The 23,040-nt window shown below is 43.9% G+C and overlaps 1 protein-coding gene across 5 annotated transcripts in view; it reads right to left on the bottom strand.

Moving 5' to 3' along the window:
* Positions 1-23,040, bottom strand: part of ADAMTS6 (ADAM metallopeptidase with thrombospondin type 1 motif 6) — a 662,036-nt gene that overhangs the window by 200,481 nt on the left and 438,515 nt on the right. For all 5 annotated transcript variants that reach the window (XM_033930281.1, XM_033930272.1, XM_033930267.1 and 2 more), the window contains one exon: positions 8,343-8,445. In XM_033930281.1, the coding sequence (XP_033786172.1) occupies positions 8,343-8,445 (103 nt within the window). The remainder of the gene's footprint in view (positions 1-8,342; positions 8,446-23,040) is intronic.

Here is a 23,040-nt window from a genome sequence, read left to right as displayed (position 1 = left end):
TTTTCCCTTCTCCACTTCACCAGCACAATCGCAGTGCAACACTTTCATCTGAACACCTTTTCAACAAACTCTGATCTGCACACAAACTTCACTGGGCACCATTTGCTTTCCGCTTTGAGCATAAAAATACTCATATCATATTTTCTCAAAATCAGTACTATAGTATCCCTGAGGAAGGCATATTTTGCCGAAACACAGCCTGTGCTGGGTCCTCCATGACAAATGTGGACATTGTTTTTTAAAGCATTAACTGAATAATAAAAGAAGCGTCAAGAACATTGGATTTCCACAGTTTTGTTTCTTTTGGATTGTCCTTTTCTCCTGTGAAAATCTGGATCTTCTCTTCTTCTTGTAAAGCAATGTTAATTACCGTAACAGTTGTTATCCAGGGACAGCAGGCAGCTATTCTCACTAATGGGTGACGTGATCCAACGGAGCCCTGATGCGGACGCTTCTTTGAAGAAAAACTCAAAGTTTTGAGTCGCCAGCACCGCGCATGCTCGAGTGCCTTCCCGCCCAGACCAGGGCGCATCTCCTCAGTTCAGATAGCTAGCAGAGAAGGTGGGTGGGACGTGAGAATAGCTGCCTGCTGTCCCTGGATAACAACTGTTATGGTAAATAACATTGCTTTATCCCAGGACAAGCAGGCAGGTATTCTTATTAATGGGTGACCTCCAAGCTAACCAGAATGGGATGGTGGAAGAGTTGGCAACTTAGGAGAATAAATTTTGCAATACAGTTTGGCCAAACTGTCCATCCCATCTGGAGAAAGTATCCAGACAGTAGTGTGAAGTGAAGGTATGAACCGAGGACCAAGTGGCAGCTTTACAATCTCCTCAATCGGCGTTGATCTGAGGAAAGCTACAGAAGCTGCCATCGCTCTGACCTTATGGGCTGTGATTTTTCTGTCAAGGGGCAATCCAGCCTGGGCATAGTAGAATGAGATGCAAGCCACCATCCAGTTAGAGATGGTGCGCTTAGAAACAGGACGTCCCAACTTGTTCGGATCAAAGGAGATGAAAAGTTGAGGAGCAGTTCTGTGAGGCTTGGTGCGTTCTAGGTAGAAGGCTAAAGCACGCTTACAGTCCAGAGTATGCAGGGCAGATTCTCCAGGGTGAGAATGTGGCTTTGGAAAGAACACTGGAAGCACAATGGATTGTTTGAGATGAAATTCTGAGACAACTTTAGGAAGGAATTTCGGGTGCATGCGGAGAACCACCTTGTCATGATGGAATACTGTAAAAGGTGGGTTCACAACCAAGGCTTGTAGCTCACTGACTCTTCGGGCAGAAGTGAGGCCAATGAGAAACACCACTTTCCAAGTGAGATACTTCAGGTGAGGTTCAAATGGAGGTTCAAATGGAGGCTTCATAAGTTGTGAAAGAACAACATTGAGGTCCCAAACCACTGGAGGCGGTTTGAGGGGAGGATTGACATGGAACAGTCCTTTCATGAATCTGGAAACCACAGGATGAGCATAAAGAGGTTTCCCTTGAAGAGGCTGATGGAAATCAGCAATTGCACTGAGATGGACTCGTATCGAGGAAGACTTGAGGCCAGAATGAGACAGGTGCAAAAGATAGTCCAAAACCGAAGACAAGGAGGAGTGTTGAGGCTCCTGGCACTGAGAGACACACCAAAGAGAGAATCTAGTCCATTTCTGGTGGTAGCATTGTCTAGTAGCGGGCTTCCGTGAAGCTTCCAGGACATCCCTCACTGGTTGGAAAAACTGTAGAGTGGTTACGTTGAGAGGAACCAAGCTGTCAGGTGTAGAGATTGCAGGTTGGGGTGAAGCAGAGATCCCTGATGCTGTGTAAGCAGAGATGGAAAAACTGGCAGAAGGTATGGCTCCCTGCTGCTGAGTTGGAGTAGAAGGGAGTACCAAGGTTGCCTGGGCCACCGTAGAGCAATCAGGATCATGGTGGCATAGTCTGACTTCAGCATGACCAGAATCTTTTGAATGAGAGGAAATGGGGGAAATGCATATAGAAAGCGATTCGTCCAGTCCAGGAGGAATGGATCTGCCTCGAGGCGCTGAGGGGTGTAGATCCTGGAGAAGAAGTGAGGCAGTTTGAAGTTGTGGGGGGCTGCAAAGAGGTCTATCTGAGGCGTTCCCCACAGGGAGAAGATGTGATGAAGGGGCGTGGGGTTGAGAGTCCACTCGTGAGGTTGCAGGAGACGGCTCAAGCTGTCTGCTAAGGCATTGTCCACCCCCTGAATGTAGACCACTCTGAGGAAGGTGTTGTTGCAAGTCACCCAATACCACACCTTCAGAGCATCCTGGCAGAAGGAGGCCAATCCTGTGCCCCCCTGCTTGTTCACATAGTACATGGCGACCTGGTTGTCTGTGCGAATGAGGACAACCTGGTCGCGAAAGAGATGTTGAAAGGTCTGGAGAGCGTTGGAGATCGCCCTGAGTTCCAGGAGATTGATGTGGAACTGGCGGTCCGTGCTGGTCCAATAACCTTGGGTGCGGAGGCCGTCCAGATAAGCCCCCCAGGTATAAGTCGACGAGTTGGTCGTGAGGACTTTCTGATGGCAGGGGGTTTGGAACAACAAACCTCTGGAGAGATTGGAGGATAGCCTCCACCAGCGAAGAGACTGTTGCAGAGCAGGAGTGACCTGGATGTGTTGAGTCAGAGGGTTGGACGTCTGGGACCACTGAGACGCCAAGGTCCACTGAAGAGTCCTGAGGTGAAGTCTGGCAAACAGAATCACATGTACTGTAGAGGCCATGTGGCCTAGCAGGACCATCATCTGTCTTGCTGGGATGGACGGGCGAGAGGACACTGACTGGCAGAGATGAAGCAGAGCCTCCATGCGTGGGGAAGGGAGGAATGCTCGGAGCTTGGTAATATCCAGAATCGCTCCTATGAAGGGGAGAGTCTGGGAAGGCTGTAGATGGGATTTTGGGAAGTTTATCTCAAATCCCAGAGTTGTAGTAACCAAATTGTCTTCTGAGTCACGAGGGCAACACCTTGAGATGTGGAATCCTTGATGAGCCAGTAGTCCAGGTAAGGAAACACCTGGAGGCCATGGTTCCTGAGTGCAGCGGCTACCACTACCAGGCACTTGGTGAAGACTCTGGGGCATGAGGCCAGACTGAAGGGAAGCACTCGGTATTGCAGATGAAGATTTCCCACCCGGAATCTGAGAAATTGGCGGGAGGCCGGATGAATGGGGATGTGAGTGTAGGCCTCCTTCAGATCCAGAGAGCATAACCAATCGTTCTGCTCGATGAGGGGGTACAGGGATGCCAGGGTCAACATGCGAAACTTTTCTTTGACCAGAAAATTATTGAGCACCCTGAGGTCCAAGATGGGTCTCAGATCGCCGTCTTCTTCGGCACAAGGAAGTACCGGGAGTAAAACCCCTTGTTCTGTTGGTCCCGAGGGACCGGCTCGACAGCCCCAAGCTGCAGCAAGGCCTGGGCTTCCTGAAGAAGAAGGGCGGTCTGTGTCAAGTTGGAAGGATACTCTCTTGGAGGATGTTCCGGAGGAACCTGGTGGAATTGAAAGGAGTATCCCTCCTTGATGATGGAGAGGACCCAGAGGTCGGTGGTGATAGTCGTCCATCGATGGAAAAAATGATGGATGCGACCTCCGATAGGTGGAATCACTGAAAATGGCAGAACAACAGAGGTTATGCCCTCTTTGAGGCAGTCAAAAGGGCTGAGGAGCCTTAGGGACAGCAGATGGTTGAGGCTTTTGCTGATGTTTCTGCGGGTACTGCCTCTTCACAGGCTGTCGGATGGGGGGATTCTGTTTTAGGGGGTAACGTCGCTGGTAGATCAACGGTGGGAGTGATTGACGAGGAGGAGCAGGCCTGGGCTTCGAACGCAGGATGGACTGGAAGGACTTCTCATGGTCCGAGAGCTTCTTGGTTACCGCCTCGATGGACTCATCAAAGAGGTCGGAGCCGGCGCATGGAACATTGGCAAGCCTGTCCTGGAGGTTGGGGTCCATGTCGATGGTCCGCAGCCACGCCAGCCGGCGCATAGCCACCGAACATGCTGCGGCCCGAGCCGCAAGCTCCAAGGCGTCGTAGGAGGATTGCATAAGCTGTACCCGGAGTTGGGATAACGAGGCCAGCGCCTCCTGGTACTCGAACTGAGCCCTAGGATCCACATAGGGCATAAACTTCTGGAGTACGGACAAAAAAACTCCAAATATGTTGTGAAGTGGAAGTTGTAATTCAGAACTCTCGAGGCCATCATGGAGTTCTGGTAAACTCTCCTGCCGAACCGGTCCATGGTCTTTCCCTCTCTACCAGGTGGGACGGAGGCATAGACCCGGGAGGGATGGGACCGCTTCAGTGAGGACTCAACCAAAAGGGATTGGTGGGAGAGCTGCGAGCCGTCGAACCCCTTACGATGGACAGTACGGTATCTGGTGTCCAATTTACTCGGCACTGCGGGGATCGAATAAGGTGTCTCGAGGCACCGTGCGAAGGTTTGGTCCAGCAGTTTGTGTAAGGGAAGCTTGAGGGACTCCGCAGGTGGTTGAGGGAGGCGCATAGTCTTGAGGTATTCTTTCTAGAATTTGGACCCCGTATCCAGGGGGATGTCCATGTCATCAGCCATCTGTTGAAGGAACGAGGAGAAGGACAATTGGTCGGCTGTTGCAGGGCCCCGGGACGGGCTCGATGAGGTTGAGGCCTCCGGATCCATTAGGGACAGGGATCGAGAAGGTGAGAGAGATCTCACCGTGTCCTCGAGCTCTGGCATCGGTGGAGGAGTAGTAGTCGGTGGCGAATACTCCAGGTATGCTTGCTTCCGATGAGGCGAGGCCTGTCTGGACGAGTGCCTCGAAGAGTGCCTTGATCAGTGATGCGGACTGTATCGAGAGGTCGGCCTCGATGGGCGAGATGAGTAGGTCTTCGCTGTTATTTAATTAACTTAATATTTTAATCATTGTGAGGTTTTTTTATTTAATATTAATTGATAGATTGTGAATCTATTTATAGTATTGTCTTTAATGAGGTTTAGGTTTATTTTGAGATTTGTTTGGAGATATTTAATTGGATATTTATGAAATTTTGATATAGTGCTATAAATTGGTGAAATTATTTAATTGAGTATTTATATTTTAACTTTATAGTGGATAATTTTATAGTGATTAATGAGATGTTTCTTTTGTATCTTATGTTTATATTGAATGTCCATTTAAGTTAAGTCTGTATTACAATTAATTTCAATCAAATTTTAAATTTAATAAGGATTAAGTGTTATGATTATTCACTATGTTACATTTTGATGGGTTTACAGATGTTTTGATATGAACTTATTGTTTTGATTATCTTTGTGTGTCATCTCATTATAATATATTGCTCAATATGAATTTATCTGTTATGTTTAAAATAGTATTTGAATATAACATTTGAGATATTTTGGTAAAGAATAATGGATAAAGATGGATTCATCTGTTAAGTTTAAAATAGTATTTGAATGTATCATTGGAGGTAATTAGGTAAGGAATAATGGATAAAGCTGAGGGTATATTTTGAGTTCTAAATTTTATATAAAATTTATAAGAATTTTTAGTTACACACAAAATTAAATGTTTGGAGAAATTCACAAGTTAAGATACAGTTTTAGGGTTATATTATATTACATATTTCACTTATTGCACCAAAATGTTTTTTACATATGTTTTTTATATTTATATTATAGAGTGTTCCATGTTATAAACCCTTGAAAAAGCCTGTGTGGGCAAAACGGGTCCTGTCGGGCACATTGATGTTGGGGCAAGTAATAAAGAACTATTCATTGATGTATCATGAGTTTTTGTCAGTTTTTGAATTTGAAGAAGAATTTCCTTACACTGACTGATCAAGCAATATTTTGATAATCTAACCCTAATAAGTGAGGGTCTTTTCATATTGAGGAGTTTTCCTATGACCTCACTTTCTATCTTCTACTCGTTGTGGATTTAGTCTTCGCTGAGGCCCCCAGGTAGTGGATGGGGCTGGAAGCGGTCGATCGAAGCAGGGATGGTTGCCGTAGAGGCTCGAACCCCGTCGGGGTGATCATTTCCAATGGAGGCACTCGCAAAGACTCTGCTCCTTGCATCGAGTGAATCGGCTCCAATGGAGACACTCGCAAAGACTCTGCTCCTTGAATCGATTGAACTGGTTCCAACGGCGGCACTCGCAAAGACTCTGCTCCTTGCATCGAGTGCATTGGTTCCAATGGAGGCATGGGCAAAGACTCTGCTCCTTGCGATGCATGCATTGTTGCCAGACCAGATACTCGCAGAGACTCTGCTCCCTGTTGAGAGTGTGTTCCCCGCTGAGGCACTGGAGGGGGCTCGACCTCGCGGGAGGCCTCCACGTGCCCAGGCTGGATTTGGGAAAGAAGCTGAGGCCCCATTCGTGGTAAAGAGCTCGATGAATTGCTTCTGTAGCATGGTCTGGAATGAGGCCGGCAAGGATGGATCCGCATCTGAAATGGGACCACCTGCGCGGGCCTCGCACTCCCTTGGAGCAGTGTGTGAGTGCTTGGACTTCACCTTGGGTACTTTTAACACTACTGGGGGAATGGGCTGCTGGGCTACCTGACCTGAGGAGGTTGAAGAAGGCATCGCAGCAGGCGCCAGAGTCTGAGCCGGGACAAACGAGGCGGGCTTGATGAGACTCGGCGCCGCAGAGGCGGTAGGCTGTGGAGTTGCGGATGATGTCGAAGGTGAAGGTCCCTTCGTGGTTGATGGCTCCGTCAAGGACTCCATGAACAGTGATTCCCACAAGACGCAACGGCGCTTGAAAGCACATGCGGTGAGTGTGGAGCAAGGCCGGCACGATTTCGGAAGATGTTCAGGCCCGAGACACCGAACACAGTGTCGATGAGGGTCCGTTAGCGAAATCGCGCACTGGCACTTGTCACACTTTTTAAAATCGGTGATAGGCCGGGACATAGGCCGGAAAAGGTCCGCCGCAAGATCAAAGCCGCGGGGCTGTGGCCACGTGGCCTGCCCAGTCGAACGGAACGAAAATCAGCGATTAAGATCAAATAAAACCAAAACCACGGACTTAGAAGGCACAAGAGAAGAAAACTTCTCACAGAGAGTCGAAGACGGACTTCTCGGTTCCGTGGAAAAGTAAGAACTGAGGAGACGCGCCCTGGTCTGGGCGGGAAGGCACTCGCCCATCCGTGGTGCGGGCGACTCGAAACTTCGAGTTTTTCTTCAAAGAAGCGTCCGCATCGGGGCTCCGTTGATTCACGTCACCCATTAGTGAGAATACCTGCCTGCTTGTCCTGGGATAACTATGCATTGCATGCAGCCACATCAAATGAGTGCAAAAACCATTTTCCTTTAACCACAGTATAACATATTTTGGCCTAGTATGCCATTTGTACTGTGTTGTTTATTCTTGCTCAAAATACCATTCTCCGTAGGACCCCTGGGGAAGAAGTGTTTCTTCGAAACACAGACCATGTCGGGTCCAGTCCACACGGATATTAGGACCAGTTTTAGGGATATCATCATTGTAACTTATGTATTTGTTTTATATATGTCATATATGTTTTTAAGATTTGTGTCATTTTAATAAATTCCTGCACCTTATACATATCCCTGCAGTTTTGTTTTGGTTTTTGCTTTGCATCTTCATTGCAGGTTTTGTTGGGGGTTTTTTGTGGGGTTTTTTTGCTTTACATCAAATGCGTGCAACATGATTTGTGATGCAATTGCAGCAATGCAGTGATATACAGGGAAAGTACCAGTAGCTCAGAAGCACATTTCTAAACATGAAAAAATATCTGAATTGTAAAAAAAACAAATAACTATTTGCCTCAAATATCACAACCTCCTCCTATATCAGGGGCCGCACAAATGCTGCAGCAAGACAGAGGAGGGAGCCGGCAAGATGGTAAACACCTGGAGGCAGCAGAGGAAAACACTGCATCGCCCTCGACCGGGGCCGCACAAAATACTTCACGGGGCCGCAGGTTGGACACCCCTGTCCTATATAAACAACTGCAGCATTTGTACACAGCATTATTTTTCAGGAATAAAGGAGTGAAAGTCTTAACATATATGCTAGATTTAGTTCCTGCAAGTTTCCCCAAGAAAGAGAACTTATTCTTGCACAGTGCTAAAAGATTTATGTGGTTTTGGCAAAGTGCTTACTTCTTAATGCAGTGGCTTCTTGTCCACCAGCTTCCTTAAGCTTCAGTGTCAATTAAGTGAATCATTTCTAAACCAAACAGACACCGTAACAACCCAATATTCTTTCATGGTCCTATTCTAAATTACGGAAAAAGACTGGGAAAAATTCTTTCCAAAATACAACTCTTATTGATTTTCCAGCAAAGCACTGATGTTCTGTATTAGTACATAAAGTACCTCCAGTATAGGGCTTCCAGTTATAATACTTTCCCCGGAACGGCATGTCGTCAAAGTCTGCGCACTGTTTTTCTCTGAAATCACGGGATCCCGGAGGACATGACTAGAGAACAGAAAAAGAAACCACTCATTAACTTATAATGAATATGGTAGGACATGCAGTATTCATGCAAGTTGTAAAATAAATAAAAAAATGTTTAAAAAATAAATAAAAAATAAATGACACACATTCCATTTCCCAATACTGAAAATTGTTTTATGGCTCTACAACCGGCATTCAGACTAAAGCGTCTGTTTTGTAATCTTAGACAGGCATGAAGTTACCCAAGTAATGTAAACAGTGTTAAGTGTTACAGCGGTTTCCATATAACATTACACTCAGACACATCACAGCTTGCTTTGCAATCAATCCATCAGGTATCTCCCTATAAACAGACATTAAAAACCAGATGAGGAAACTAAAACACAATATCTTCCTTGGAAACATGGATCTAAACTCAGTTGCTAAAGCTGTCTTAAGCTTCACATTTAAGATATCAAGAGACAGATCTGTAACATTACATTCCACACTCTTAATTGTGGTTTGGAAACTTCCGCTCACTGTAACTGTTTGCTGTCTACTACTGACAAGGCCCTTATCTGAAGTCCTGGGATAAAGGTGAATAACACAAATCTACGTAATACTAAATAGAGAATCACTAGGGGGCCCTTATACTAAACTGCAATAAAAAGAGGCCTTAGCACATCCTTGCACGGGTTTTTACCACACAGTAAGACCATTTTTACCACGGAAGTAAAATGGCCAATTTTCCAATTTTTGCATTAATAGCTGTGAACTAATGTTGCTATTTGTGTGTGCGGCTATTGAAAAAAACGAACACACGTGCACTTACTGACACCTATCTTAAAGGCATTAAGGGCCTGATTCTATACACAGATCCTTGCAGCACCACTCGGCACAGTTGTCAATCAACCACTAGATGCCATTTATTGAATCACAAGCGCCTAAGGGGACTTAGGTGACGATAGGCATCCTAAAGGTAGGCGTTTAGTCCAGGGTTTCACTGGCCTAATGTACCAGCACCTTTCTTGGAGGCCTAGCAACGCCTAACTCAACCATGCCTATTCCCCGTCCCTAACCACACCTACTGTTCAGGTAGGTGTTGAGTGTTGGACACCTACTTTTCAGGTAGGTGCCAGGCGTTCACTTAGGCATCATTAGGTGCAGTGCAGAATTCCACACCTAACTTTTAATTGTAAATTTTTAAAATTAATTATTTAATTAAGTTTCAAGTTTCAAGTTTATTTGGTTTTACTATACCGACCATCAAATAAATATCTGGCCGGTGTACATTACAATAAAAATATAAATTAAATAGGGAAGGGGAGTTAAAATATTCTACATTTAGAGGTACAAGTAGTGTATGTTAAGACATAGACTAGACAAACTTGATTGTGAGGGAACTTCAGTGGTGCAGCCAACTACCACACCATTTCAGCTCATTGATTTAATTTAGGTTAGGCAGCGCTGGGCAGCCTCATTTATGGCACCTAGTGATGCTTAACTAAGGCACCATTTATAGCATCAGGACCTAAGAGCTCATGCACTAATCCTGTACTAACCAATTAATGAGGTAATGTAGCTGTGCTTAATAGTCTTGGAGAGCCCCATGCAACCATTTTTTTTTTTTTTTTTTAATTTAGTAATTTCAATTATACATATCAAGGGTAGATATACAAGAAAAGAATAACATTTGTGAAACATATTTTACAAGAAATAATACAAATAGAAAGAAACTACACTCCCCCTCCGTATTCATGGTGGTTAGGGGCAGAGCCGGCCCGCGAATATTAAAAAACCACGAATAATATTTGGGCCGGTTCTGCCCCTAACCCCTGCTTCCCCCCCGGTTATTTTAAGCCCTGTAAGCCTTACCTGGTGGTCTAGCGGGTTTTCGGGCAGGAGCAATCTGCCCACGCTCCTGCCCCGTGCAGATCGCTCACAGGAAATGGTTGCCTTGAGCTCCTGTCGTCTCTCAAGATTATAACGGGAGCTCAAGGCAGCCAATTCCTGTGAGCGATCTGCACGGGGCAGGAGCGTGGGAAGATCGCTCCTGCCCGAAAACCCGCTAGACCACCAGGTAAGGCTTAAGGAGGGGTTCACAGGGCTTAAAATAGCCCAAAAAATGAAAATGATTTTTTTGGCAGAAAATCGCAAATAATCAAAACCGTAGATAAGGAAACCGCGAATACAGAGGGGGAAGTATAATTCTAAAGTCCACTTCAAGGAGAGATTTGTGAAGATAAACTAAAAGTAAATAATTCCTGATGGAAATCTAATTAGCATTCTAACTATAAACATTGAGATCCATTTTCGGTTTTAATTACCCTCATTCAACTTTGTTGGTATCTCTCTTGTCAGAAAGAGATAAATTGCTAATTTTAAAGAATTGCTTTAAATATTAAAAAAAGTTGTATTTTTGCGGGCACCAATTCAAATTTTTCCAGATGTAACTAGAGCTATTCAGGAACGTAGGAAACAGTTCTTGGCCCTGAAATCCAGGGTTTTGGCTATTGGAGCAACTTTTTTTTCCTGCATTTTCCCTATAGATGTATTTTACATTATCAGGGTACACAATTTATATATTTTTTAAGCATTCTCATTTGGAGAAATTTCTATTGGAACATGAAAAAAAGGGTAATTAAAATATCACCAAAATTTTTTTAAAACTTTATAGCGGGCAGTTAGCTCATGCCAATTTGTAACAGCTGAGCATGCCCCACAGTATACCATTTTAAGCTGTGATAAACACATGCTACCGCTTACCACAGTTTAGTAAAAGAGCCGCTAAGATTCTCAAATTACCAACTTACACTTTCCAGACTCTCTTACTCATTTTCTCAGGTTTTATTCTGAGGCCACCTTTTTTTTTCTCTGTCTCTTTATTTCTGTTTTAAAATATTGTTTTAGATTCACAAAAAGTGAGTAAGATGAACCTAGGAACATTCAATGTAACTATTTTCCTCAGGAATCAAATATAAACAATCGAAGGTAATTATAGCAGGGAGATTATAAAATTTCCAAAAAACACATTTATAAAGGCAACATAGGGCTCCTTTTACTATGGTGCGCTAGCATTTTTAGCGCACACAGGATTTAAGCGCGCGCTACGCTTCTAGAACTAACGCCAGCTCAATGCTGGCATTAAGGTCTAGCACACACTGCAATTTAGCGCGCGCTATTCCATGCGTTAAGGCCCTAACGCACCTTTGTAAAAGGAGCCCATAGGTACCTAAGTACAAATTTATACCTGATCTGAGGTATAAATTCCCCCAAATTCTATAAATGGTGCTCAAAACTGCACAAAACAATTTGACGGGCATAATCGAAAGGGACGTTTAAGTCCGTTTATGTCCATCTCGCAAGTCGTCCAAAGTTAAAAAGAGCCTAAGACACATTTTCGAAAGAGACGTCCAACTTTTTTTTACTTTCGAAAATCGTCTAATTATACGTCCAATCTCATAATCCAAGCCGCTAAATCGTTCATCTTTATACCACATTTCCGTCCAACTTTCCGTCCAAGTCCAAAACGCCTAGAACAAGCCCTGTTCGACATGGGAGGGGTCTGCAAAGTGATGGATTGAACACCCAGACATGCCATCTAAATAGTGGGGTACCTTACAGGGCACTGCTATGAACTTCACAAAAAGGGTGCCATGGCTTCTCTTCACTACAGCTCCCTTATACGTGATGGTGAGCCCCCCAAACCACCTCCAGAATCCCCTAGACCCACTTATCTACCACCCCAATAGCCCTTATGGATGCAGGAGCCACTTATATGGCAACAATTCAAATTTATGCAAGTATCTTGCTAGATGATGTTCTAGAAAGAGGCGCATGTACATTTTTTAGCGAATAACTGAAAAGGGGCTTGGTCGTAGGAGAGGCATGGGTGTGTCAGGGGCGTTCGCTTAAGATATGCGTAGTATTATAGAACACAGGAGATCCTCACCTAATTTAGGCATGAGAATTTATACCAAGTTTCAGTTATGGATGCGGATCCCAGCACTGAACACTCTTCTATAAACAGCCCTTAACTCAGAGCTCATTTCTTTCCAGCTCCCAAATTTGGGGACAATTTACTAAATCCAGCCCTTTATGCATAATAGCATATTCTATAAAATATGCAAGAACATCACAACTCTGCTCCTGCTCCACCCAAATTACCCCCCTCTATAACATGACACCCAAATTCTTCGCAGACAAATTTCCTCTCTACACCCCAAAGAGAACGAAACACTCTCAAGATGAAATACGCCTACATACACCATCAGGACACTCCCTCCAGCTCCAGACAGCCTGGAAACGATCCTATTCCCATTTCTTACCAAACCTCTGGAACAGCCTACCTCCTGATGTCAGAGCCCTTAAAGGACTTCTTAACTTTAGAAAAGCTGTAAAAACCTTTTTCCCTAATCGCTCCCTCAACCCTTCCAAAACATCAGTATGTAATCCTATATGAAGATATATTGCAATACACTGTATGTAAACCCTATAATTGTAATGCTGTGAATGTAAACTGTAACCTGTTCTGAGGTCTTTGGGGAGGACGAGATATAAATTTTAATTAATTAATTACTTAATACAGAAAATAGAAAAAATCAGTTATTTTACTCCTGCAGTAAAATACTATGTTTTGTCCATCTACTTTTACACATATAAACCGCCCCCCCTCCCCCATGCAATGTTCTTTTTATAATTTCTAAAGACCACAAACATTTTTAAGTACAGTGGTTTATATGTTCTATATACACTTCTCCCTCATCATTCGCGGGGGATATGGGCAGAGCCGGACCGCAAATGCCGAAAAATCGTGATTATCCGGCTCTGACCCACCCCCCTGCCGCCTTCCCAGCCTTACCTGGTGGTCTAGAGGGTTTGCGGAGCAAGAGCGATCTTCCTACGCTCCTGCCCTGTGCAAATCGCCATCAGGAAATGGCTGTAGGGAGTTCCCGACGTAGTCTCGAGAGACTACAGGAACTCCCAGCAGCCATTTCCTCATGGCGATCTGCACGGGGCAGGAGTGTAGGAAGATCGCTCCTGCCCCGAAAACCCTCTAGACCACCAGGTAAGGCCGGGAAGGTGGCAGGGAGGAAAAAACGATGGATTTTTATGTACATTAAGACTTTTTAAAATTTTCCCCCTCCCCAGAAAAAAATCGCGATTATATGAAACCGTGAGTGCAGGAACCGCGAATGGGGAGGGGGAAGTGTAGTTCAACCTGCTTACAGACAAAATCTTCAGCCTAGACACCCCAATCATATAGACTTATTCTTTTCACTATATACCCCCTCCCCTTTCCCCATCCTCCATCAAGAGATGATAATAATAATTTTTATAATAGATCTAACTGAACCACATTAGATAGTAGAACAGTAAATGACAACAGATAAAAGATCTGCATAGACCACCTAGTCTGGGTTGCCAATTTGGCCCTTTCACCAAACTCCGGTAAAAAGTAGCCTCAGTATGCATCCTTATGTAGATCATTCCTGCACACTAAAGTCATGTTTACTGCAGGGGGTAAAATAACCATTTTTTTCTCTTTTCTGTATTAATGGCCACACACTAAATTTTCCCACTAGCATGTGGCTGTTAGCGCATGAGCTCCTATCGCCACCAATTTTGTAGCTCACATACTAACCAGATGCTAATTGGTTAGTGCACAGCAATATAGCTGCACTAACTGATTAGTGTAGAACACACCCTCTCTCCACCCACATTGAGGCATTTTCTGGGCAGGCTTTGGGCAGGCTTAGGGACTCATAATCAAAACAAAAAAACATCTAAAAAGTGGCCTAAATGGGTACTTGCACAATCAAAAAGCCTGATCGTCCAAGTACCCATAACCAAAGCTGGTTTTAGACGTATCTAAAACCAGCTTAGGCCTTTCCCCTGCCTCTAAACGCTTAGAGCGAAAAGAGTTATTTTTAGAGAAGGGGAAAGGGCGGGAGGTGGGCTGACCTAGACATAGGCGTACAGCAGGTATAACCAAAGATTTAGGCAGGTTGCCTAGTCGGCACTTATACGTTTTGACTTAGACCAAGTCAAAACAGGTATAAGTGCCAAAAAAGGGGCTGCTGAGCTGATCGTGCTGCCGCGATAAGTTCAGCAACCCCGGCAACCTTTCTACCACCACCACTAACGATCGGAGCAGGAGGGAGCCCAATCCCTCCTGCCCCGGCGAAACCCCCTAACCCCCACCCCCGACAGCGATCAGAGCAGGAGGGAGCACAAGCCCTCTTGCCCTCGGTGCACCCCCCCAACTGCCCCCCCAAACCCCCGATCATCCCCCACCCACCGACCTCATGACCCCCTGCCAAACCCTCGACCCCCCACACATCCCACTCCCTCCCTTACCTTCAGAAAGTTGGCCGAACCCATTCAGCAGGCCCGCCATCCGTCGAATGGCGGACCCTAGGGCCTGATTGGCCCAGGTGCCTCAAGCCCCGCCCACAAGTGGGGCCTGAGGTGCCTGGGCCAACCGGAATTGGCCCAGTAGCCTTAAGCCCCTCCAGTAGCCTTAGGCCCCTCCTGCCCCGATCGCTTTTGGGGGTGTCAGTCTTCGCCAGGGCAGGAGGGCTTGGGCTCACTCCTGCCCCGATCATTGCTGAGGGGGGTGAATCTGTAACCGGTGTTCTTTTTGACAGACACCGGTTACAGAATTCAGCTTTTAGGCAAAGGACTGGCCCCTCCTTCACCTAAAAGCCCTTGTTTTGGGCATTTGGGACTTAGGCTTTTTTAGGTTGATTATATGGTGTAAGTTTAGAAGTAGTGGTGGTCTTGGAGTTTAAACAGCTGAACGTAGAGGCAGGACATTATTAAAAAAAAACTCCTTTTGGATGTTTTTTTTGAGAATGGACATTTTCCTTGCTTCTACTTTCAACGTTTAAGGCCTTAGGCCAAAAGGGGACTTAGACTTTTTTTTTTATTATGCCCCTCTTAGTCTTGGACGTCTTGTGTAATAATTGAACCTTTCCCCAGATGTCCTAGATGGAACTTAGACGTTCTGAGCTAGACCTGTTTTAAAAGCATCTAAGTGCCATAAAGATACCCAAACTGACCAGATGACCAATTGAGGGATTACATTATGACCCCCCCCCAAAAAAAAAAACCAACAACACACTGCACACTTCACCAGTGGTCACTAACCTCCTCCCATCCTCATAAAATCTGAATGAAATAGTACATACCTGTCTCTAGAATAGCAGCATCTGCTATGGAAAATCCTAGTAGAGCATCACACAGGTGTTTTAAGTAGCCTGGTATGTGAGCTAGTGAAACATAGAGAGGAGAGCAACCCACAAGGGCAAACTAACACATATATTACATTACATAATTGACATGTTGTGTTTGAATATAGCATGTAACTTTTATTTTAACTGTAATCTATAAATACCGAAGTACTAATCATAATCTTACATACTGAACAATGTTAACAGGACTGATGATTCTCATTCCTCGTCTTTTGAGCTGTGTCAAAACTAAGTGTGGATTTTTTTTACGACCAGTGATGATATAAGCTCGTATGCTAATTTAACCAAGCAAGCATTTATATTGAGGTCTTTTCCTTCACATAATAAAATGTTGTGCTTTGTACAATTAAACCACTTATGAGGGGGTTGAGTAAGATTTCTGGGTGGTGCATCCTTTTCATTTTTGTATATTGACTTAGAGTGAAGGCATACTTTTCCTGAATAATATAGTGATCAAGGCTTGATCTTCTAGGGTTGAGCTTCTAGGGTTTGCCATCAATTACCAAAAGTCACATCTATAGCTGTCTCAAACCTTGGAGTTACTACTACTACTATAAATCATTTCTATAGTGCTACTAGACATGCACAATGCTGTACACTAAAACATAGTCCTTGCTCAAAAGAGCTTACAATCTAGTCAAGAGTTCATAGGAGCACTCTTGAACACCACTCAAGGTTGGGCTTTGCTACCCAAGCAGACAGTTGACAATTTCATTCACTTGTGTCAAACAACCTCCACCTTCAAGTACACTTCTTTGCACCAGATGTTATGCCTGCTAAGTCACATAGCATCAATGGTTCATGTGACCCCATTTGCACATCTTCACTTCAGAATTCCACAGTAGACCTTATCAACACAATGATCCCAAGACACAGGATCCCTCCCTGCTTCAGTTTAAGTCACCCCAGATCTTTGGCACTCTGTCTAAGGGGTAGATGGTAGCACAAAATCTTACCCCAGGGTCTCCTTTTCTAGCCCCCTCCCCATCAAAAACATCTAACCACAAATGCTTCAATGCTAGGCTGGGGAGCACATCAGGGAGTGTGATCTCATCATGAACAGACCTTCCATATCAATTTTTTTATCACTGTGAGAAATAGGGAACATTTTCCAAACATTCCAGATCTGCCTCCTTCAACAGTTAGTATGGACAACCAGGTTGCCATGTTCTATTTGAACAAACAAGGTGACACAAGTCTTATCCCCTTTGTCTGGAGGCAATTGAGATTTGGAATTGAGCTATTGCTCGTGGGATACTTCTCAAGGCAGTTTACTTGCTGGAGAAGCAGAATGTGTTGGCAGACAAATTGAGCAGGCTTCTTCAGTCTCATGAATGGTCTCTCAGTACAAGAGTCTTGCGTCCAATTTTCTCTCAATGGGGAATGCCAGGCATAGATTTCTTCGATTCCCCTCAGAACAACAAACTTCCACATTTCTGTTCCAGAATCTTCACTGTGCATTTCCTCTAGTCCCTCATAAGGAAAACTCTACTCAAACTTCACCAAGATTGGGGCACCATGATTCTCATAAAACACCTTTGGTCATGCCAGGTTTGGTTTCCAATGTTCCTAGTACTTTCGATCAGGAAACCATAGAAATTGCAAACATTTCTAGCATCGCTAAATCAAAATGAAGGGTCCCTACTTCATTCCAACCCCTGCTCATTAGCAGTAACAACATGGTTTATTTCACCAAATAGGTAAATACTTTCTGCCTCTTAGCTGCAGTATCCACTGTCATTGAAGTGTCTAGGAAACTTTCTACTCAGCACAGTTATCGTTTCAAGTAGACACGCTTCTCTTCCTGGTGGGCATTCATTCTCTGGAACCCATCTCATGTCTATTTTGTTCTATCATAGTAACATAGTAGATGACGGCAGATAAAGACCCGAATGGTCCATCCAGTCTGCCCAACCTGATTCAATTTAAAAAAATTTTTTTTTTTTTTTTTTTTTTTCTTCTTAGCTATTTCTGGGCGAGAATCCAAAGCTTTACCCGGTACTGTGCTTGGGTTCCAACTGCCGAAATCTCTGTTAAGACTTACTCCAGCCCATCTACACCCTCCCAGCCATTGAAGCCCTCCCCTGCCCATCCTCCTCCAAACGGCCATACACAGACACAGACCGTACAAGTCTGCCCAGTAACTGGCCTAGTTCAATCTTTAATATTATTTTCTGATTCTAAATCTTCTGTGTTCATCCCACGCTTCTTTGAACTCAGTCACAGTTTTACTCTCCACCACCTCTCCCGGGAGCGCATTCCAGGCATCCACCACCCTCTCCGTAAAGTAGAATTTCCTAACATTGCCCCTGAATCTACCACCCCTCAACCTCAAACTATCCTTGACTATCTTTCTATACCTCTCTAATTCTAGTCTAAAAACCAATTCAGTTAGAGTTCATCTCAGTGCTATCAGTGCTATCAGAGTTCATTCCCACCTGGACAACAAACCGCTTTCTGTACATCCCTTAGTAGCCTGTTTCACGAAAGGTCTATTCCACACAAAACCACCTATCAGCCTACAGTTAAGCGCCTACATTGGCATGTCTAGCTGGTGTAGGCGCCTAACTTAATTCATTAACACGCTTAATCAGCAGTGATAATTGCCACACCTCATAATTGCCATTTCCCAAAAGAACTTGGCCACATCCTTGTATCCCCGATTATAAAAAACCCCAAGGATTCTACCTCCTCGGCTTCCAATTATAGACCCATCGCCAACATACCGCTATTCAAAAAAATTACGGAAGGCCTAGTCAATCACGAACTCATGAACCATCTTGAGAAGTTCAACATTCTCCATGATTCCCAGTCTGGCTTCCGCCCAAATCACAGCACAGAAACTGTCTTAGCCTCTCTGACAAATTACCTCCTCCACTTATTCTCTCTAGGAAAAAGTGCCTTGATACTCCAGTTCGACCTGAGCAGTGCCTTCGACCTGGTTGACCATGACATTCTACTCAGATGCCTTGACTCCATCGGCATCTCCGGTCAGGTCCTAAACTGGTTCACAGGATTGCTAAAAAACTGCTCTTACCAAGTACACGTCAATGGGACCTTCTCCCAACCCTGGCACAATCCCTGCGGAGTTCCTCAGGGCTCATCCTCTCTATTCAATGTCTACATGGCCTCGCTAGGTCATATGCTATCCAACCTAAAACTAAAATCATATATCTACGCAGACATCACTATTATCATTCCCATTACCTCGCTTTCCCAAGAGATTGAACAATTCACCTCATCCAGCCTCACCAAGATAGAACAATGGGTCACTCAATTCAAATTAAAGCTGAACCCAGAAAAAACCAAAATTTTCCTGGCCAGTCCCAACAACAAGCTAACAAACACCTCCCTGAAACTTAACAGGTTTGACTACCCAATCAACCCCACAATCAAAATCCTTGGAGTCATCCTGGACCGCTGCCTTACTTTCGAAGTCCACACCAATGCTCAGATTAAAAAATGTTTTGGTACCCTCTGGAAACTCCGCACCATCAAACACTACTTTGACTTCTTCTCCTTCCGATTACTGGTCCAATTACTAATCCTGAGCATCCTAGACTACTGTAATATCATCTACCTAGGTTCATTTAAAAAAACCATCAAATGCTTAAGACTTGTTCAGAATGCAGCCGTTCGACTCATCTATACTCTCAAAAAATCTGACCATATAAGCCCCTTCTACAAAAAACTGCACTGGCTGCCTATGGAGGCGAGGATTATCTTCAAATTTGCTTGCCTCTGCTTCAAAACCCTAACAGGCTCGTCTCCAATCTACCTATCAGATCACTTTGTCCATCCTGGCCCCACCCGCACACATAACGCCCACTTGTTTGCCTTCCTGTTCCTAAAGTGCTGCATCTACAAGAGATTTCTTGACAGATCCCTGGCGTTCCAGGCATGCAAATGGAACAAATGTCTATCCACTCTCATCTCTAATTCTCCCTCCTACCAAACTTTCAGGAAGTCAATCAAAACCTATCTCTTTGACAAATATCTCTGACTCCCGCCCTCCTTGTAACTCTACTTTTAACTATGCCTTGTACCTCCCACCTTCCTGCACCTCCCACCTACCTGCCTCCTCCCTACCTGCACCTCCTACCTACCTGCACCCGACTTTCTAAGCCATGCCGATTGACTTGTTTATAACCTCTCTATCTCCTTCTTGCCTGCTCCCAACTTGCTAAGTTATATTGATTGATTGACTTATATGTAAATTTCGCTGTAGATGTACAGTCTCTTGTCATGTAAACCACTCTGAACTATTCTGGTACTGCGGTATACAAAAATAAAGTTGTTATTATTATTATTAATTAGATTTTATTGAAAATTAGACATCGAACTCAAAAAATTAAATTCTATAAAAAAGTAGGCGCATGGTCCAAAGCATGGTGGACATGATTAGGGGCATAGTGTGGGTGTGTTTTTGAGTTAGGCACCTCTTTTTGAATTAGGCACTGTCAGGCACCTAACTTAACTGCAAGTATTTAGGCGAAGAAAACCCTGGCATAAATATTTATTTATTTAGCCCATCCTCCCAAAGGAGCCCAGAACGGGTTACAAAGTGGTGTGCCTATAGTTCAGATGCCCAGTGACAGTTAATGACGGTGCTAATCGTGGTTCTAACCCGTGTGCCTAACCTTTATATAATTGTACTTAACACTGCACTAGTCAGCACCAGTTTTTTAGGTGACTTATATAAAATCGGGCCCTAATTACAAAAATAGTTAAAAGCCCGACAAAGACATGTTTCCCCCATACAAGGACTGAATCAGGGGCTGTAAAACTAGAAGACGTAATCCAACAAATATCACCTAATGGTAAATGCTTCTTTCCTCTCTGTATTCAACACTCTTCTTGAGCACCCACCTCAGACCTCCCACTGTCCCATTCTCACTTCCCTAGAGCATACCTCCTCACTCGCACTCCTGCTGGGCACCTGCCATTCTTCTTCTTTTTCCTATGAACCTTCCACTGTACCCCAACACTGTCCTTGAACATTCCAACAGTAACATAAATACCTCAGCCCCCTTTGCACCACTACCCCAGTTCCTTCCAGATCACACATCCCCACTGTACACCTGCCATCTTTCTTCTTAATCCATGACACACATCCTACCTCAGATATCTATATCTGGCATCCTCCAAGTACAAGTAGGCAAAACACACTTGGGTGTGATTGTATGTGTATGTGATTGTATGTGATGATCTTAAGGTGGCCAAACAGGTTGAAAAGGTGACGGCGAAAGCTAGAAGGATGCTAGGTTGCATAGGGAGAGGTATGACCAGTATAAGACTTTATAAGACTCTGGTGAGACCTCATTTAGAATATTGTGTACAATTCTGGAGGCCGCACCTTCAAAAAGATATCAAAAGGATGGAGTCAATTCAGAGGAAGGCTACTAAAATGGTGTGTGGTCTTCGTGATAAGCGTATGGGAACAGACTTTCATTTTCACAGCAATCAGCTCAGCACGATTTTTCTGCTCATGCAGTCAATCTGCATTCGCATCGTCTTCAGCAAAGTATCCCCTGAAGAAGGCATCTTCTAAACGCCGAAACTAGGATCCTTGTTGGGACTTATTGTTTTGAATAAGGAATTTACTGTTTTGAATAAAGATCCGTTTTGGTTGTTCAAGACATCCCCCTTGTCTTTCCTTGTTGTTTTATCCCCAAAGTACATACATGACCACATATCACACCTACACACAAACATCAGATAACCTACATGCACGCCTACTGTCCCAGATATTCCCTATAAATCCCACATGTGCATCTTACCCTAGAAAGGATACCCCTACTCCCCACATGCATGTTCCTTTGCCAGGCACCCACTCAACTACCATCCATGCAGGCAATATCTGCCCACACACACCTACTGCAAGCATCCCCTCAGTTAATATGTATACTCGCATAAATCTCTCCCAATTCCTGATCAGAGTTCCAATGTGGACCCAGCAGGCCCCGCCTTTCTTAGGCAAAAGGATATTATAGGGACCCATCTTAATTTCTTCACCTAAGGTCCACTAGATCCCAGCTACACCACAGGATCCAAGATAATACCCTTCCTACTTCTACCCAATTGTTTTGAGGATACAGTAGTTATTGCTAATTAATTATTTATTTACATTTTACTTGTACAATAAAGAAATATAATTAATTATTTCAATCTCAGCAATTCCAACTGTTGTTCAAAATGATATTTCATTGAAAAGTGTTTGAAATATATGTTTCAGAAGGAGTTGGGTACACTAGGTTGCTGGAATGTGAGTGGTCAAAGAAAAGAACAAGTATAGGAGCTCATCATCTGATGAAAAATGAAATAGAGAAGTGTTTCATTTATGAAATGCAAAACCTCAAAGGAGTAGTGTTCTTTAAATTACAGGAGGGATAATGAATGTTGACACTGCACAGAAACCTTTACAGAAAACAGTGGTTAGGAGCAACAGATTTTTCATATGCACGCTGACAAGTCTGCAACCCCTTAATGCCTCCATTAATCAAACATGTTTCTCTCTCCAGAATCTGACCAGCAATTTGGTCCTATCATAAAGCCTAAACTGAAAACAGCAAATCTCAGCATCTTCTGTAGTAGGTTGGTTATAAGTTTAAAGTACATTGCAACCGACAGATTCCAACTGTTGTCGGTAGGTTCTATGGTTTGCTCTAAATTCTGTTACAGTTCTAAAATTTAAAATATGAAAAATGCAAGATTGCGGTGGTGCAGTAATTAGAGCTACAGCCTCATCACCCTGAGGTTGTGGGTTCAAATCCCATTCTGCTCCTTGTGTCCCTGGGCAAGTCATATAATGCCCCAAGTACATTAGGTACAGTGTGAGTCCTCCAGGACAGATAGGGAAAAATACTTGAGTACCTGAATGTAAACCACTGACTCCCTCTTTTACTAAGGTGCGCTAATCGAATTAGCGCACTAAACGCTAACACGTCCATAGACTAACATGCATGCGTTAGTGTTTAGTGCACCTTAGTAAAAGAGGGCCTTAGGCTATAAGTGGTATATAAATACTCTAAATAAATAAATAAATAAATGAGAATTATTCAAGACTCTTATTGTTTGTTAAGTCCTTCTCTATGGCTACTATAGTTAATGATCGCACAATTATTCCAACTAGGTACCACAATTATGTGTGATTTTCATAAATCATTTAACTGTTCATATAACAACTTCGTGGATCATCGGAATTTAAAGCAGTAATCCTTTACTTTTTTTTTTTTAATGGAAAAGCTGCTGAAATCGTCATCGATCCTACATGGGCATTTCTATGGGCAAAGTGTGGCCTAGGCACCGCTAAGCGTGATTCTCCAAAAGCTTAGGTACCTGAAATGTAGGCCTTTAAAACCCTCGCCTACATTTTAGTTTT

The sequence above is a fragment of the Geotrypetes seraphini genome, chromosome 1 (genome assembly GCF_902459505.1).
Source record: "Geotrypetes seraphini chromosome 1, aGeoSer1.1, whole genome shotgun sequence".
In the NCBI taxonomy this organism is placed as follows: Eukaryota; Metazoa; Chordata; class Amphibia; order Gymnophiona; family Dermophiidae; genus Geotrypetes; species Geotrypetes seraphini.
The sequence above is the reverse complement of the archived record's forward strand: the minus strand, read 5'-3'. Positions and strand labels throughout refer to the sequence as shown.